Here is an 18,660-nt window from a genome sequence, read left to right on the forward strand (position 1 = left end):
CACACACACTTCCCACACACACACACACACTTCACTCACACACAACCAACACACACACTTCACTCACTCACACTTCACACACACACACACATACACTTCACACACACACACACACACACACACATACACTTCACACACACACACATACACTTCACACACACACACACACACACACACACACACACACACACACACACACACACACTTCAGTCAGCTCAAACACAGAGACATTAGAGATGCATTCACGTCCCTCAGAGAGTCCTGTAAGTTTGTCCCTGCAGGCCACCGTAGCTCCTGTGGCCTGCAGCTAGTCAAATATAAGCAAAACATGGCAACAGACAGCTGCTCTGTTTCTGCAGCTCGCCGCACGCCGCCTGCAAACATGGCGTCTGGCTGGTAAACATCAGAGACAAACAGAACACACGCCAAAGTCACCTCTGATGACGCTGTGTGGTTACAGAACTTTTCTCATCATGTGGGAGGAGCCACCAGGAAGAAGCTCAACAGTGAGGTTCAGGAAGTAAAACCAGATCCTGTTAATCTTCTCTGATTGGCCAGGATGTCACAACCATCACAGGTCGACTGTGACCACGAAGCTACCTGACGGTGAAACCGTGAGACACCTTTAAGAGCAGCACCATGTGACCGTCATTGTGTCACAGGTGGAGCTCGCTGTTACCATGGCGACGGATATGTAACATTTAATAACCTTTCTATGCTGCAGTTATGACGACACGCGTGTGTTATGACGACACGCGTGTGTTATGACGACACGCGTGTGTTAACGACGGATCATTCCCAAAGGATTTTGGGATTTGTAGTTCATTGTCTCCAGTCATAAATGATCTGTTTGGTCTGGAGGTTATTAGGGTAGCTGGTTGTCATGGTTACGTGCTTCAGTCCCCTGTCAATAAAGGATTTTGTGAGATGGCGATGGAGGATTTGAACGCAGGAAATGATCGTCCGGAACCTGAGCCGAACAAGTGGGCGGGGCCTCTCGAGCTCTCTGTAGGTGTTCGATCTTTACGAGCTGATTTTCTGCCTCCTTGAACTTGAAATGACTAAAGTGGTCAAACTTGGCGAGCGGCGTGGTGGGCATGAAGGCGTTTGTGTTGAGGTTTTTACTAAACAACAACAACACGTCTCACAGCGAGAGGAGGTGAAGCTGACTGAGCCTCCCTCAGACTCCGCTCTCCTGCACCGCTCGGCACAAGTGGAAACCAGAATATCGTTCAAACTAATTTTGCATTCATTTGCAGAAATCTGTTCATGAAGATTACGTCATCGTCACCAGCAGCAGCTTTTTATTCATTCGGAGGCAGCGAAGCGGAGGCGTGCTTCATCTTCTGCAGCCATTATGCGTCTGAAAAGAGGACACGCTGCTTCTTCTCGGCCCGTCTAGTTCTCCTCTCCTTTATAGAGATGAGTCTGCTCTAAAAGAGACGGCAGAGTTCCTCATGTTGTCCGTCCTGTCTGCTTTCAAGTCCCAAACCATTTTAAACACAGCTCTGACAACAACACAGCCAGCAGGACTCCAGCTTCTCCCTCAGTCAGGACTCACAGACAGATGAGCAAAGACTCCAGCTCTGTTTAAAGCAGTTGGTCCCAGCTGCAGAGTAAAACCAGACTGAGGTACTGTCTCAGGATGTTCACTTGGAGGCGTCCTCGCTGTGAGATGAAGGTGTTTTCCAGACATTAAGCTGTTTGGTATTTCCTCCAGGCGCAGCTTTGTGCTGCCAAACAGTTTCCTTTGTGTGCGGGTCGAGCCTGGACATGCCGTCATCGTCTTCGGGAGGAATCTGTGTCACTGATCCGTCTGCAGGATCGAACCACATGAAGTCTCCTTCAGCAGACATCAGAGACGCCCGCTGAGCCCACGTTCAGGGTCGGAGATCAGTGAGAAATCAATGTGGACTGGACCGATGCCAGCTGTCTCACAAACACATCTATTACATCATATCCAAGGGGAGAGTTTATAGAAGCACTGACTGCTCTTCATTACAGAGCGTTTAGCTCATAATGAACCTGATGGCTTCACTGCTACCTGAGCTGTCAGAGAGGAAACAACAACATTCAACATCTGTAACAGGAGCCAATCATCACGAAGGAGAACAAGATGTTTGAAATGATGTGAAGTAAGCGTGTCTGTCAGCTGGGATCAGTCGCTTATTGATTATTACGTCTTTACATTAAGAAGAGTCAGCAGGTTTTATTTTCAGAAAGAATCTCTTTACCAGCCAATCAGAGAGCTGCTCTCTTCCTGTGTGATCAACCAGCTAATCAGAGAGCTGCTCTCTTCCTCTGTGATCATGAAGGAAACCTGCTGTGTTGAATCTTCTCTGACAACAAAGCAGCAGCCAGTATGTCCTCCTTCTAACTTTACAGACCCATGCAGAGCTGGCTAAACACTGAAGCTACAGTGTCCACCACATGCAGAGCTGGCTAAACACTGAAGCTACAGTGTCCACCACATGCAGAGCTGGCTAAACACTGAAGCTACAGTGTCCACCACATGCAGAGCTGGCTAAACACTGAAGCTACAGTGTCCACCACATGCAGAGCTGGCTAAACACTGAAGCTACAGTGTCCACCACATGCAGAGCTGGCTAAACACTGAAGCTACAGTGTCCACCACATGCAGAGCTGGCTAAACACTGAAGCTACAGTGTCCACCACATGCAGAGCTGGCTAAACACTGAAGCTACAGTGTCCACCACATGCAGAGCTGGCTAAACACTGAAGCTACAGTGTCCACCACATGCAGAGCTGGCTAAACACTGAAGCTACAGTGTCCACCACATGCAGAGCTGGCTAAACACTGAAGCTACAGTGTCCACCACATGCAGACCTGTGTGGGAGGGAGACAGCTCTCTGTGATTATTAGAGTTTAGACTGCAGTACTCATTTTAAACACTAGGGGGCAGCTCTCTGTGATTATTAGAGTTTAGACTGCAGTACTCATTTTAAACACTAGGGGGCAGCTCTCTGTGATTATTAGAGTTTAGACTGCAGTACTCATTTTAAACACTAGGGGCAGCTCTCTGTGATTATTAGAGTTTAGACTGCAGTACTCATTTTAAACACTAGGGGGCAGCTCTCTGTGATGATTAGAGTTTAGACTGCAGTACTCATTTTAAACACTAGGGGGCAGCTCTCTGTGATTATTAGAGTTTAGACTGCAGTACTCATTTTAAACACTAGGGGGCAGCTCTCTGTGATTATTAGAGTTTAGACTGCAGGACTCATTTTAAACGTTGTGAGTTTAAAATCTTCAGCATGCAGAACGCTGAGCTGTGTTCGGTTTTGGATCTTGAAGTTATTTGATGAGTCTAAAATTCATAAACACTTTGAATCATGTTTGTCCTGACATCCTCTCCAGATTGTCTCTGGTCATGAAGACATCTGGTCGACTTTTGAAGGCTGAGATGAAGTGATAATGGAAATAAGTTTTGGCTGCTGCCCTGATTTATTGTTTACCGTCTGAAGTCCAAAGAGAGCCGACTCCCTGAACCAGGATCAGTGCAGAGTGCTGAACCTCCCGTCTGTCTTCACGCTTATCTCTGCGTGTGTGTGTGTGTTCTGACGTCATTGTTCTCGTGTGTGTTTGTAGCGGTGCCATATCCTCCCGGTACTCGCCTGACGGTCAAAGACCTGTATGTGGACGGGAGGCCCAGCGTGGAGCAGCTTAAGGCCCATCTGGTGAAGGAGGGTCGGCTGGAGGAGGAGGCGGCCCTGCGGATCATCAACGAGGGAGCCAGCATCCTCCGGCAGGAGAAGTGCATGCTGGAGGTGGAAGCTCCCATCACAGGTGAGGAGCTGCAGGGAGAACATGCTAACGGGAGCTAACGTGACACACACAGAGCAGCAGGCTATTTCTACAGCTCTGACATGTATCCACACTATATTTATCTCCTCCATCTTTCCTCCGTCTCCTGACTTTTAAACTCCTGATCAACACAGATTTACACTTTATATATTTATTTATTTATTTATTAATGATGCAGAAGAGTAAAACACAAGTCAGACAGTTTAAACAAGCAGGAACTACTGACAGTGTAAAAGTCAAATAAATAAATAATGTACATAAAAAATCCAGTAATAATGAAATAACAATAATTAAAACATATATATATATATATATATATATATATATGTGTATATATATCATTTTATATTATGTGTTAATGGAGAATCGAATTGATGACTCGATGAAAGTTAACAAACAAAAACAATCTTGATGATTTAATTGACAGAACAGTAAAAATATTTCCCTTGAATCTGTCGGCCCGTATCGAAGGAGCCTCCTGAGTACACGACACACCTCGTGCACGCTCGCTCAGTACTCGAGTACAGTCCACGGGAGACGTGAACGCCACCGTGCTCAAACAGGAAGTGGAGCGCGTCATTCTGTGTCCGTGCAGCGCCGCCCGTTTCATCGTCTCAGCGTCACGGTCGACTCTGACGCAGGAAGTGGTTTTATTTTCTCCATGTTTAAAACATGTCTGAATCGTCAGGCTGTAAAACATGTGAGAGTGAATAAACCGAAGGCTGATGGTTGGTCTGAACCCTGCGTGTTCTTATCGGGGTCATGAAACGGCGAGGAGATGAATTCACACACTTCAGTGTTTTTAATGAGAGCTGAATTCTTCCTGCTGCGTGTTTTTAAATACAGTTGTTTCCTTCTGTATAAAACCAGCGTCTGACGGCGTCTCGCACTGTTCAGCTCTGTGCCTTCAAAATAAAAGCTCAGTAAATAAAGTCTCTTCTTAATATAAGCCAAAGTGAAACATGTGGAGGAGACGCGTTTTATTTTCAAGATGATAAAATAAACATTTTGTTTTCCAGAGTTAAACTTTCTTCTTTGTTCAGTTTGTGGAGACGTCCACGGACAGTTCTTCGACCTGATGAAGCTCTTCGAGGTGGGCGGGTCCCCGGCCAGCACCCGCTACCTGTTCCTGGGCGACTACGTGGACCGAGGGTACTTCAGCATCGAGGTAAGAGAGCGCCGCCGCGCCGCGCCGCACCTCGCTCTCACGTGTTTGTGTTCCTGACATTTGGAGCGCGGCTTAGCACTGCGTCTTTAAATAGTCGTAGGAAATGAAAGGCACACTGACTGCTGCCATGCTCAGAGCCCCACCCTCTCACACACACACACACACACACACACACACGCCTGCAGCCTCAGTGTGTCCCGTTTCCAAAACAATCAGGGGGGGGGGGGTGCAGGGTGGGTGTGTCTGCGGATGGCAGGACGTCTTTATTAGCTGCTGTCGGGTTTCCTCGTGAGGATTAGTGAACATCCTGGAACACTTTCTCCGCCCCGACCACAAAGAGAGAAACAAACACGACTTCAGACTCGTCTTATCTACGGATCAGATAACCGCCATCTGCTGCTCATCGACTGCTCAACACGCCTCTAAATATCCTTTTGTCTTGGATTGAAGCTTTTCTGCGTCTTTGGTCTCGCTGCACATCTTCACTCTTTACACGCTGTTGAGCTAATTTTAAGGCCTCGTTTCTATCCACCCAACAACTCTCAGTAAACTGATAGAAGAACTGTGTGACACAGTGAATAAAGATCAGTGATCCTGAGGAAGGTCTGCATGAGGTCGTCTGTGGGGGCGGAGCTACCCGCTGACATGAGACAGCCTTGAAATGACTCTCTGCACCATGCTGCGTGTGTGGACGTGACGATGCTTTGGACCAATCAACAGACGGCAGTGTGTCGATGGTTCCAATCACTTATTTTGGTTCTGAACTGAGCCGGAGCGCTCGGTGGAAACGCGGCTAAAAGGTTAGCGGGTTAGCGGCGGTTAGTTTGGTGGTCAGACGGATGTGAAGATCTCGACTCCAGCAGGTGGAAGAGATGCAGCAAAGCCAGGAGAGTCACTTTCAACCAGTGAAAGCTCATATTAAAGTGTAGGTCAGAGTGAAGCACCAGCTAGCAGCTGCTGTGGGAAACACAGTAAATCCTCAGTCTGGGACGAGCTGCAGGTAAAAGTGCTGCAGACTGAATCCACGCAGATCTCTGCTGTTGACTCTTTAACTAGAATAAAGAAGAAAGTGCAGAATGAGATTATGTAAGTCTGAAGTTTACCCAGCTCGGCCCTGCACACACAAATGTTCCCACCAAGCTGTCTGCAGAGATTTCTTCAAACCAACAGAGACGAGAGCGCTGCGGCTGCATTAATACAGCCACACATTAAATCAACACGTCAAAATAAAACATTTCATTTATGATCGTTTTCTCCCCGTGCTGCACGCCGTCTCTGACGTTCATTTACTGCTTCTTAATCCTGCACGAAGGTCACACAAGTCTATTCTGTTCACTTCCTGTTTTTTATTGTTTTTAAACCAATAATGCTCGGCCACATTTTTTTCGTATGTTTAGAACTTTTTTTTCTCCTACATGCACTCTCATTGGCTGGAGGAAACCCACCAGCTCCGCCCACAAACGTCCTGAGTCAACCAGAACAAATCAGAAGAGTAAAATCCAGTCAGAGGACTCTGCAGACACAGTCACACGTGTACGGAGGCCCAGAAGGGACAAAGCTTCACTTTAGGAGAAGACTGAGCTTTATTTTGAAGGGACAAAGAGCAGCTTCACTTTACAAGAAGACTGAGTTTTATTTTGAAGGGACAAAGGAGCAGCTTCACTTTACAAGAAGACTGAGCTTTATTTTGAAGGGACAAAGAGCAGCTTCACTTTACAAGAAGACTGAGTTTTATTTTGAAGGGACAAAGGAGCAGCTTCACTTTACAAGAAGACTGAGTTTTATTTTTGAAGGGACAAAGAGCAGCTTCACTTTACAAGAAGACTGAGTTTTATTTTGAAGGGACAAAGAGCAGCTTCACTTTACAAGAAGACTGAGTTTTATTTTGGAGGGACAATGGAGCAGCTTCACTTTAGGAGAAGACTGAGTTTTATTTTGAAGGGACAAAGGAGCTGCTTCACTTTAGGAGAAGACTGAGTTTTATTTTGAAGGGACAAAGGAGCAGCTTCACTTTACAAGAAGACTGAGTTTTATTTTGAAGGGACAAAGGAGCAGCTTCACTTTACAAGAAGACTGAGTTTTATTTTTGAAGGGACAAAGAGCAGCTTCACTTTACAAGAAGACTGAGTTTTATTTTGAAGGGACAAAGAGCAGCTTCACTTTACAAGAAGACTGAGTTTTATTTTGGAGGGACAATGGAGCAGCTTCACTTTAGGAGAAGACTGAGTTTTATTTTGAAGGGACAAAGGAGCTGCTTCACTTTAGGAGAAGACTGAGTTTTATTTTGAAGGGACAAAGGAGCTGCTTCACTTTAGGAGAAGACTGAGTTTTATTTTGAAGGGACAAAGGAGCAGCTTCACTTTAGGAGAAGACTGAGTTTTATTTTGGAGGGACAATGGAGCAGCTTCACTTTAGGAGAAGACAGAGTTTTATTTTGAAGGGACAATGGAGCAGCTTCACTTTAGGAGTAGACTGAGTTTTATTTTGAAGGGCAGAATCTGAGTATGTTGTAGCGTGGGGGGCGGACAGCTGAAGACCACTGCAGGTTTTTACTCTTCTCCTGCTCTCAGCTCATCACGCAGCCAGAGACGGCGAGCTGGAGTTGGTGGTTAATTCATTCAGACCTCTTCAACATGGTGCCTCTCAAAACTCAGAGATAACAAAACATGTGAGATAATACTGCAGAGTCGTTCCTCCTCCTCCTCGGGGTTCTGGATGAACAGCTGGTCAGATCCGGCTCCTGTTGGACGCCTCCGTAACATAAAAAGCTCAAATGTTTAGCAGGTGGTTCGATCCTGCAGGAAGCGAGCAGAGAAGGATGATTGACAGCTGAGCGAGTGGGTTTGTTTGGAAGTCGTGCAGGAATAAAACAAACGCACATCTCTCCGTTTGTTATCATGAAGACTCAAAGTCTCAGTGCAAGCAGCTGAAGGACAATTCATGGACCAGTAGGGACAGCATCGTCTCCCAGCTGGAGGTGGAGGTGAAGGGGGCGGGCCTTAAGTCTGTGATTCAAGCGTTAAAACATGTCAAACAGGATGTTTGTTACATACTGATCAAAGTAAATCTGAGCTGGATGTGATTGAATATGGGTCTAACCGTGTGTGTGTGTGTGTGTGTGTGTGTGTGTGTGTGTGTGTGTGTGTGTGTGTGTGTGTGTGTGTGTGTGTGTGTGTGTGTGTGTGTGTGTGTGTGTGTGTGTGTGTGTGTGTGTGTGTGTGTGTGTGTGTGTGTGTGTGTGTGTGTGTGTGTGTGTGTGTGTGTGTGTGTGTGTGTGTGTGTGTGTGTGTGTGTGTGTGTGTAGTGCGTCCTGTTCCTGTGGGCTCTGAAGATCAACCACCCCAACACTCTGTTCCTGCTCAGAGGAAACCACGAGTGCCGGCATCTCACAGAGTACTTCACCTTCAAACAGGAGTGTAAGTCCTGCTGCTGGTTTCACTGTCACACATGGCCTGTGTGTCTCCATGCTGACCCGTGTGTGTGTGTGTGTCTCCATGCTGACCCGTGTGTGTGTCTCCATGCTGACCCGTGTGTGTGTGTCTCCATGCTGACCCGTGTGTGTGTTCTGTGCAGGTAAAATAAAGTACTCTGAGCGTGTGTATGACGCCTGCATGGATGCGTTTGACTGCCTCCCTCTGGCTGCTCTCCTCAACCAGCAGTTCCTCTGTGTGCACGGAGGTCTGAGCCCTGAAGTCACCTGTCTGGACGACATTCGGAAGGTAACAAGAAGGGGGGCGACAGTCCCGGTCCCTGGACTTCAGATCTGTGTTGTATGCATTGTCCTTATTCATTAAAACTGTGTGTGTGTGTGTGCGTGCACAGTTGGACCGGTTTAAAGAGCCTCCTGCGTTCGGACCGATGTGTGACCTGCTGTGGTCTGACCCGGGAGAGGACTACGGTTCAGAGAAGACCCAGGAACACTTCAGCCACAACAGTGTCAGAGGCTGCTCTTATTTCTACAGGTAGGACTCTGTTTAGGACTTTCATGTAGGACTCTGCAGGACTTGTCTCTGCATGTAGGACTCTGCAGGACTTGTCTCTGCATGCAGGACTTGTCTCTGCATGTAGGACTCTGGAGGACTTGTCTCTGCATGCAGGATTTGTCTCTGCATGCAGGATTTGTCTCTGCATGCAGGACTTGTCTCTGCATGTAGGACTCTGGAGGACTTGTCTCTGCATGCAGGACTTGTCTCTGCATGCAGGACTTGTCTCTGCATGTATGACTCTGCAGGACTTGTCTCTGCATGCAGGACTTGTCTCTACATGGAGGACTTGTCTCTGCATACAGGACTTGTCTCTACATGCAGGACTTGTCTCTGCATGCAGGACTTGTCTCTGCATGTAGGACTCTGCAGGATTTGTCTCTACATGCAGGACTTGTCTCTGCATGCAGGACTTGTCTCTGCATGGAGGACTTGTCTCTGCATGCAGGACTTGTCTCTGCATGGAGGACTTGTCTCTGCATACAGGACTTGTCTCTACATGCAGGACTTGTCTCTGCATGCAGGACTTGTCTCTGCATGTAGGACTCTGCAGGACTTGTCTCTACATGCAGGACTTGTCTCTGCATGCAGGACTTGTCTCTGCATGGAGGACTCTGCAGGACTTGTCTCTGCATGGAGGACTTGTCTCTACATGCAGGACTTGTCTCTGCATGCAGGACTTGTCTCTGCATGTAGGACTCTGCAGGACTTGTCTCTGCATGGAGGACTTGTGTCTACATGGAGGACTTGTCTCTGCATGCAGGACTTGTCTCTGCATGGAGGACTTGTCTCTGCATGCAGGACTTGTCTCTGCATGGAGGACTTGTCTCTGCATGCAGGACTTGTCTCTGCATGTAGGACTTGTCTCTGCATGTAGGACTCTGGAGGACTTGTCTCTGCATGCAGGACTTGTCTCTGCATGCAGAACTTGTCTCTGCATGTAGGACTCTGCAGGACTTGTCTCTGCATGCAGGACTTGTCTCTACATGGAGGACTTGTCTCTGCATACAGGACTTGTCTCTACATGCAGGACTTGTCTCTGCATGTAGGACTCTGCAGGACTTGTCTCTGCATGGAGGACTTGTCTCTGCATGTAGGACTCTGCAGGACTTGTCTCTACATGCAGGACTTGTCTCTGCATGTAGGACTCTGCAGGACTTGTCTCTACATGGAGGACTTGTCTCTGCATGTAGGACTCTGCAGGACTTGTCTCTACATGCAGGACTTGTCTCTGCATGTAGGACTCTGCAGGACTTGTCTCTACATGGAGGACTTGTCTCTGCATGCAGGACTTGTCTCTGCATGTAGGACTCTGCAGGACTTGTCTCTGCATGCAGGACTTGTCTCTACATGGAGGACTTGTCTCTGCATGCAGGACTTGTCTCTACATGGAGGACTTGTCTCTGCATGTAGGACTCTGCAGGACTTGTCTCTACATGCAGGACTTGTCTCTGCATGTAGGACTCTGCAGGACTTGTCTCTACATGGAGGACTTGTCTCTGCATGCAGGACTTGTCTCTGCATGTAGGACTCTGCAGGACTTGTCTCTGCATGGAGGACTTGTCTCTACATGCAGGACTTGTCTCTGCATGGAGGACTTGTCTCTGCATGGAGGACTTGTCTCTACATGCAGGACTTGTCTCTGCATGTAGGACTCTGCAGGACTTGTCTCTACATGCAGGACTTGTCTCTGCATGCAGGACTTGTCTCTGCATGCAGGACTTGTCTCTGCATGCAGGACTTGTCTCTGCATGCAGGACTTGTCTCTGCATGGAGGACTTGTCTCTGCATGCAGGACTTGTCTCTGCATGGAGGACTTGTCTCTACATGGAGGACTTGTCTCTGCATGCAGGACTTGTCTCTGCATGCAGGACTTGTCTCTGCATGGAGGACTTGTCTCTGCATGCAGGACTTGTCTCTGCATGCAGGACTTGTCTCTGCATGCAGGACTTGTCTCTGCATGGAGGACTTGTCTCTGCATGGAGGTCTCTGCATGGAGGACTTGTCTCTGCATGGAGGACTTGTCTCTGCATGGAGGTCTCTGCATGGAGGACTTGTCTCTGCATGGAGGACTTGTCTCTGCATGGAGCAGCTCTGTCTAATCTGGCTGATTAAAGCTTTTCCAAACACAATGTCTTATCTGTGAGCGCTGGTTCAATCCTCTGTCAGACTGATACTGACCATAAATATTAGCATTCTGTGGCCTGTCTTAATATTTGTGCAGAATCTGCCATGTTGACAGCACATAGAGGTCACAGGGAGGGGGGGGGGGGGGGGGGGGGGGGGGCTCTTTCATCCTGCAGGACGTTTAAAAGACTCGTTGGAAAGGTCACAGCATCACAGTTTGTGTAAACGTCTGTGAGAGGTCCTGCTCCATCGATCCAGCCAGCTGGGTTCAACTCGAGCTGAGAGCTGGTGCTGCTGGTGCTGCTGGTGCTGCTGGTGCTGCTGGTGCTGCTGGTGCTGCTGGTGCAGCTCGTCTGCTGGTGCTGCTGGTGCAGCTCGTCAGCTGGTGCTGCTGGTGCTGCTGGTGCTGCTGGTGCTGCTGGTGCAGCTGGTGCAGCTGGTGCAGCTCGTCAGCTGGTGCTGCTGGTGCAGCTCGTCAGCTGGTGCAGCTGGTGCAGCTCGTCAGCTGGTGCTGCTGGTGCAGCTCGTCAGCTGGTGCTGCTGGTGCAGCTCGTCAGCTGGTGCTGCTGGTGCAGCTCGTCAGCTGGTGCTGCTGGTGCAGCTCGTCAGCTGGTGCTGCTGGTGCAGCTCGTCAGCTGGTGCTGCTGGTGCAGCTCGTCAGCTGGTGCTGCTGGTGCTGCTCGTCTGCTGATGCTGCTGGTGCAGCTCGTCAGCTGGTGCTGCTCGTCTGCTGGTGCTGCTCGTCAGCTGGTGCTGCTCGTCAGCTGGTGCTGCTCGTCTGCTGGTGCTGCTCGTCAGCTGGTGCTGCTCGTCAGCTGGTGCTGCTCGTCTGCTGGTGCAGCTGGTGCTGCTCGTCTGCTGGTGCTGCTCGTCAGCTGGTGCTGCTCGTCTGCTGGTGCAGCTGGTGCTGCTCGTCAGCTGGTGCTGCTCGTCAGCTGGTGCTGCTCGTCAGCTGGTGCTGCTCGTCTGCTGGTGCTGCTCGTCTGCTGGTGCTGCTGGTGCTGCTGGTGCAGCTCGTCAGCTGGTGCTGCTGGTGCAGCTCGTCAGCTGGTGCAGCTCGTCTGCTGGTGCTGCTGGTGCTGCTGGTGCAGCTCGTCTGCTGGTGCTGCTGGTGCAGCTCGTCAGCTGGTGCTGCTCGTCAGCTGGTGCAGCTCGTCAGCTGGTGCTGCTGGTGCAGCTCGTCAGCTGGTGCAGCTCGTCAGCTGGTGCAGCTCGTCTGCTGGTGCTGCTGGTGCAGCTCGTCAGCTGGTGCTGCTGGTGCAGCTCGTCTGCTGGTGCAGCTCGTCTGCTGGTGCTGCTGGTGCTGCTGGTGCTGCTGGTGCAGCTCGTCTGCTGGTGCAGCTCGTCAGCTGGTGCAGCTCGTCTGCTGGTGCTGCTGGTGCAGCTCGTCAGCTGGTGCAGCTGGTGCAGCTCGTCTGCTGGTGCAGCTCGTCTGCTGGTGCTGCTGGTGCTGCTGGTGCTGCTGGTGCAGCTCGTCTGCTGGTGCAGCTCGTCAGCTGATGCTGCTGGTGCTGCTGGTGCAGCTCGTCTGCTGGTGCAGCTCGTCTGCTGGTGCAGCTCGTCAGCTGGTGCAGCTCGTCTGCTGGTGCTGCTGGTGCAGCTCGTCTGGTGCTGCTGGTGCAGCTCGTCAGCTGGTGCAGCTCGTCAGCTGGTGCAGCTCGTCTGCTGGTGCAGCTCGTCTGCTGGTGCTGCTGGTGCAGCTCGTCAGCTGGTGCTGCTGGTGCAGCTCGTCTGCTGGTGCAGCTCGTCTGCTGGTGCAGCTCGTCAGCTGGTGCTGCTGGTGCTGCTGGTGCAGCTGGTGCTGCTGATGCTGCTGGTGCAGCTCGTCAGCTGGTGCAGCTCGTCTGCTGGTGCAGCTCGTCTGCTGGTGCTGCTGGTGCTGCTGGTGCAGCTCGTCTGGTGCTGCTGGTGCAGCTCGTCTGCTGGTGCAGCTCGTCAGCTGATGCTGCTGGTGCAGCTCGTCTGCTGGTGCTGCTGGTGCAGCTCGTCTGCTGATGCTGCTCGTCAGCTGGTGCTGCTGGTGCTGCTGGTGCAGCTGGTGCTGCTGGTGCAGCTCGTCTGCTGGTGCTGCTGGTGCAGCTCGTCTGCTGGTGCAGCTCGTCAGCTGGTGCAGCTCGTCTGCTGGTGCTGCTGGTGCAGCTCGTCTGCTGGTGCTGCTGGTGCAGCTCGTCTGCTGGTGCTGCTGGTGCAGCTCGTCTGCTGATGCTGCTCGTCAGCTGGTGCTGCTGGTGCTGCTGGTGCAGCTGGTGCTGCTGGTGCTGCTGGTGCAGCTCGTCTGCTGGTGCTGCTGGTGCAGCTCGTCTGCTGATGCTGCTCGTCAGCTGGTGCAGCTCGTTAGCTGGTGCAGCTCGTTAGCTGGTGCTGCTGGTGCAGCTCGTCTGCTGGTGCTGCTGGTGCAGCTCGTCTGCTGGTGCTGCTGGTGCAGCTCGTCAGCTGGTGCTGCTCGTCAGCTGGTGCAGCTCGTCAGCTGGTGCTGCTGGTGCAGCTCGTCAGCTGGTGCAGCTCGTCAGCTGGTGCAGCTCGTCTGCTGGTGCTGCTGGTGCAGCTCGTCAGCTGGTGCTGCTGGTGCAGCTCGTCTGCTGGTGCAGCTCGTCTGCTGGTGCTGCTGGTGCTGCTGGTGCTGCTGGTGCAGCTCGTCTGCTGGTGCAGCTCGTCAGCTGGTGCAGCTCGTCTGCTGGTGCTGCTGGTGCAGCTCGTCAGCTGGTGCAGCTGGTGCAGCTCGTCTGCTGGTGCAGCTCGTCTGCTGGTGCTGCTGGTGCTGCTGGTGCTGCTGGTGCAGCTCGTCTGCTGGTGCAGCTCGTCAGCTGATGCTGCTGGTGCTGCTGGTGCAGCTCGTCTGCTGGTGCAGCTCGTCTGCTGGTGCAGCTCGTCAGCTGGTGCAGCTCGTCTGCTGGTGCTGCTGGTGCAGCTCGTCTGGTGCTGCTGGTGCAGCTCGTCAGCTGGTGCAGCTCGTCAGCTGGTGCAGCTCGTCTGCTGGTGCAGCTCGTCTGCTGGTGCTGCTGGTGCAGCTCGTCAGCTGGTGCTGCTGGTGCAGCTCGTCTGCTGGTGCAGCTCGTCTGCTGGTGCAGCTCGTCAGCTGGTGCTGCTGGTGCTGCTGGTGCAGCTGGTGCTGCTGATGCTGCTGGTGCAGCTCGTCAGCTGGTGCAGCTCGTCTGCTGGTGCAGCTCGTCTGCTGGTGCTGCTGGTGCTGCTGGTGCAGCTCGTCTGGTGCTGCTGGTGCAGCTCGTCTGCTGGTGCAGCTCGTCAGCTGATGCTGCTGGTGCAGCTCGTCTGCTGGTGCTGCTGGTGCAGCTCGTCTGCTGATGCTGCTCGTCAGCTGGTGCTGCTGGTGCTGCTGGTGCAGCTGGTGCTGCTGGTGCAGCTCGTCTGCTGGTGCTGCTGGTGCAGCTCGTCTGCTGGTGCAGCTCGTCAGCTGGTGCAGCTCGTCTGCTGGTGCTGCTGGTGCAGCTCGTCTGCTGGTGCTGCTGGTGCAGCTCGTCTGCTGATGCTGCTCGTCAGCTGGTGCTGCTGGTGCTGCTGGTGCAGCTGGTGCTGCTGGTGCTGCTGGTGCAGCTCGTCTGCTGGTGCTGCTGGTGCAGCTCGTCTGCTGATGCTGCTCGTCAGCTGGTGCAGCTCGTTAGCTGGTGCAGCTCGTTAGCTGGTGCTGCTGGTGCAGCTCGTCTGCTGGTCCAGCTGGTGCTGCTGGTGCAGCTCGTCTGCTGGTGCTGCTGGTGCAGCTCGTCTGCTGGTGCTGCTGGTGCAGCTCGTCTGCTGGTGCTGCTGGTGCAGCTCGTCTGCTGATGCTGCTCGTCAGCTGGTGCTGCTGGTGCTGCTGGTGCAGCTGGTGCTGCTGGTGCTGCTGGTGCAGCTCGTCTGCTGGTGCTGCTGGTGCAGCTCGTCTGCTGATGCTGCTCGTCAGCTGGTGCAGCTCGTTAGCTGGTGCAGCTCGTTAGCTGGTGCTGCTGGTGCAGCTCGTCTGCTGGTCCAGCTGGTGCTGCTGGTGCAGCTCGTCTGCTGGTGCTGCTGGTGCAGCTCGTCTGCTGGTGCAGCTCGTCTGCTTGTTGAAGCCTCTCTCGGTCTCGCACGTCGTGACAGAGGAGCTTCTTTTCCTGCAGCATGTTTGAAAGTTTCACTCTGACAGCCGTTCAGACGTTTCAGTCATGATATTGTGTAGCTTGGTTTCTGACTAACACGCTGGTGAAAGTGTTTGCTCTGTGGAGTTCAGACTTCCCCCGAGGTCCAGTCAGGTGTGTGCTGTTCAAATGTCAGCAGATGAAAAGGTGCTCATAAAGTGACCGAGCAGCGGCTGCAGTGTTTGCTGTTAATCTCCTGTGAAGAGGCTTTTACTGAATCATTTTCTAAAGTCAGTTCTGTAAAGATCAGAGACAAACTCCCACACCTCCTCCTCCTCCTCCTCCTCCTCCTCCTCCGTACGGGCCTTGACCTTAATTGATCTCTAATTTTAGCACTTTAAAGCATCTCTTGTTATAATGGAGCTCCTTCTCTTACTGTCATGGCAACCGAGGTGACTGCAGACAGCCGAGCTGTGGGAGGATCAGAGGCTCCGTCGTGGACCAGCGTTTGGAACGACATGAAACAATCGCTGGCTGAAAAGCCGAGCGCTTTGCCAACCTGGCATCTTCAGCTGTAAAGACCAAACGGCTCCTTCATCCTGTCCTGATGTTTGAATAATCACGTCTCTCTGTCCCCGCAGTTACCCGGCAGTATGTGACTTCCTGATGAACAATAACCTGTTGTCTGTAATACGAGCACACGAAGCCCAGGATGCAGGGTGAGTCAAGCTCCCATTATGCACCATGATGAAATTATATTTACATATTTATATGTATAGAAATAAACAGAACATGGGTTTTACATGACAAAGGAAGAATAAAGCTCTCCTCCTCTTCAGGTGAACTCAGTGTCCTCGCTCCTCTTCATCATGTGTGTGAAGTGTGTTGTTGTAAATCCACTCTGATCCTGTATTTGATCATGTCTATAAACCCCTCTATTTCAGCCCTGCTCAGAACAGGCTGTTTCTGTGTCTGTAGCTTTAAATATGTAAATGAGCTGTGTCTGACCACGCCCCCTTGTAGTTAGAGAGAAATTAAAGCTCCTGTTACTGCTGACCGGCGTTGTACTCTAATAACCAAAAGAAGGCCAAAGAGGAAAGAGTCGGTGTAGAGCATCTGTAGAGGAGAAGATCTTTGTTGTCCCCAGGATCACTAATAAACTGCTGCTTGGAAAACATCATTTAAAGTGTGAGAGGAAGTTTGATGAAGTGTTGCTCGTCCTGATGGTCAGTGACTTCCTGTTTAACCTTCTTCTTCTTCTTCGTGGCTTTATGACCTTCAACACGTTTTCTCTCCGTCAGGTATCGAATGTACAGGAAGAGTCAGACGACAGGCTTCCCTTCTTTAATCACAATCTTCTCTGCTCCTAACTACCTGGATGTGTACAACAACAAAGGTGAGAGAGGGAGAGGGGGCGGTAACCACGGCAACAGGAGAGAGACCTTGAAGCCCTTGGCAACAGGAGACAGGAAGTGCCAGATGAAGTAGAAAATGTTAATGTGAGTGTTTTGTGTGTTTCAGCCGCGGTGCTGAAATATGAGAATAATGTGATGAACATCCGGCAGTTTAACTGCTCCCCTCATCCCTATTGGCTGCCCAACTTCATGGACGTGTTCACCTGGTCTCTGCCGTTCGTGGGAGAGAAAGGTGAGCTCATGTTTTTACCGTTTTAAGGAAAATAAGTTCCTGGACTTTTCCTCCCCGAGGTTTTTCAAAGCCGGCCCGACGGCGACCTCGTCCGGAGATCATTCACACAGCCAATCAGAAATAACACGCTGTCACACAGGTGGGACAGTGTCTGTGATGTCATCACGTGGTTACGTGATGCAGAGCGGTTTAATAAACACCTGACAGGTCTGTTCTGTCAACCTGTTTGAATGAAGCTTCATGACAGAAGGTTCCAGCTCGTCTCCATGAAGGTGGACGCCGCGCCTTTAAGATCAGAAACATAAAGATGGAGGACAGCCGAATAGAAACCTGTAGTCCACAAACGTGTTGGCGCTGCGTCACACTGAGGGGGCGTGGCCTATCCATAAAATACATCTGTCTGCAAATAGATTCACAAAGTCTTTAAAGGAAGAGTGCACCACTTTTTGGTGGGTGTGTGTGTTATTGAACCTGTGTGTGTGTGTGTGTGTGTGTTATTGAACCTGTGTGTGTGTGTGTTATTGAACCTGTGTGTGTGTGTGTGTGTGTGTGTGTGTTATTGAACCTGTGTGTTGTGTTTGCACACAGTGACAGAGATGCTGGTGAACGTGTTGAACATCTGCTCTGACGACGAGCTGATGTCAGAAGGAGACGACACGTGTGAGGGTAAGACACACACACACACACACACACACACACACACACACACACACTCTTGTTCACCTGTTAACAGATTAAAAACATTGATGTGTGAAGACCCCGGAGCTCGCTCGTCACCTCTGTCGTGCATGTGTGAATCACCTGACACCTGAGGGCGACCACGCGTTCGTTCACTCGCTTCTTTTTCATCAAGGAGCTGTCAAAAGCCTCTTTTCAGATTGTCCTTGAACACAACACAAAAGAGAGTGTTCTGCTTTCAGCCGCTTCACTCATTCAAATAAATGAAAAGCGTGTTTCCTGACTGAATTGATTTCCTGTCGTGAAATAAGTGGAAACGCTCCGGTCCAATCACAGCTGCCCGTTCAGCAAATCACCGTCGACATTCTCTGATCTGACGTGCGTCTGACCTGAGAGCACACACACACACACACACACACACACACACACACACACACACACACACACACACACACACACACACACACACACACACACACACACACACACACACACACACACACACACACACACACACACACACACACACACACAGCACCTGTTCAGGACCAACCTTCATTTGATAACTTCCTGCTTTGATCCCGTTTTATTCCCATGAAAAGTTTCCAGCTTTGAAAATTCCCAGAATTTTGTAACCGTGTTCACGATGAGCTGACGTGAAAGGATGGGACTGCAGCGCCCCCTGCAGGCTGCGTTACACACATATAAAGAGATTTATATTCACTTTAAATATGAAGCACATTGTGTTAGTGATCCAGCATGACCTCTGACCCCTGAGTGTTAGTGATCCAGCATGACCCCTGACCTCTGAGTGTTAGTGATCCAGCATGACCCCTGACCTCTGAGTGTTAGTGATCCAGCTCCTCCAGCATGACCTCTGACCCCTGAGTGTTAGTGATCCAGCTCCTCCAGCATGACCTCTGACCCCTGAGTGTTAGTGATCCAGCATGACCTCTGACCCCTGAGTGTTAGTGATCCAGCTCCTCCAGCATGACCTCTGACCTCTGAGTGTTAGTGATCCAGCTCCTCCAGCATGACCTCTGACCCCTGAGTGTTAGTGATCCAGCATGACCTCTGACCCCTGAGTATTAGTGATCCAGCTCCTCCAGCATGACCTCTGACCCCTGAGTGTTAGTGATCCAGCATGACCTCTGACCCCTGAGTGTTAGTGATCCAGCA

At 51.1% G+C, this 18,660-nt stretch overlaps 1 protein-coding gene across 1 annotated transcript in view; it reads left to right on the forward strand.

Moving 5' to 3' along the window:
- The window catches only part of LOC306837323 (serine/threonine-protein phosphatase 2B catalytic subunit gamma isoform-like), a 28,968-nt gene that overhangs the window by 4,280 nt on the left and 6,028 nt on the right, over positions 1–18,660 (forward strand). Inside the window, exons 2-10 of the mRNA XM_079364962.1 lie at positions 3,611–3,808; positions 4,870–4,994; positions 8,299–8,410; positions 8,568–8,713; positions 8,817–8,956; positions 15,798–15,875; positions 16,458–16,552; positions 16,678–16,803; positions 17,392–17,469. Coding sequence (XP_079221088.1) covers positions 3,611–3,808; positions 4,870–4,994; positions 8,299–8,410; positions 8,568–8,713; positions 8,817–8,956; positions 15,798–15,875; positions 16,458–16,552; positions 16,678–16,803; positions 17,392–17,469 — 1,098 coding nt within the window. The remainder of the gene's footprint in view (positions 1–3,610; positions 3,809–4,869; positions 4,995–8,298; positions 8,411–8,567; positions 8,714–8,816; positions 8,957–15,797; positions 15,876–16,457; positions 16,553–16,677; positions 16,804–17,391; positions 17,470–18,660) is intronic.

The sequence above is a fragment of the Symphodus melops genome, assembly GCF_947650265.1.
Source record: "Symphodus melops genome assembly, chromosome: 16".
Classification (NCBI taxonomy): Eukaryota; Metazoa; Chordata; class Actinopteri; order Labriformes; family Labridae; genus Symphodus; species Symphodus melops.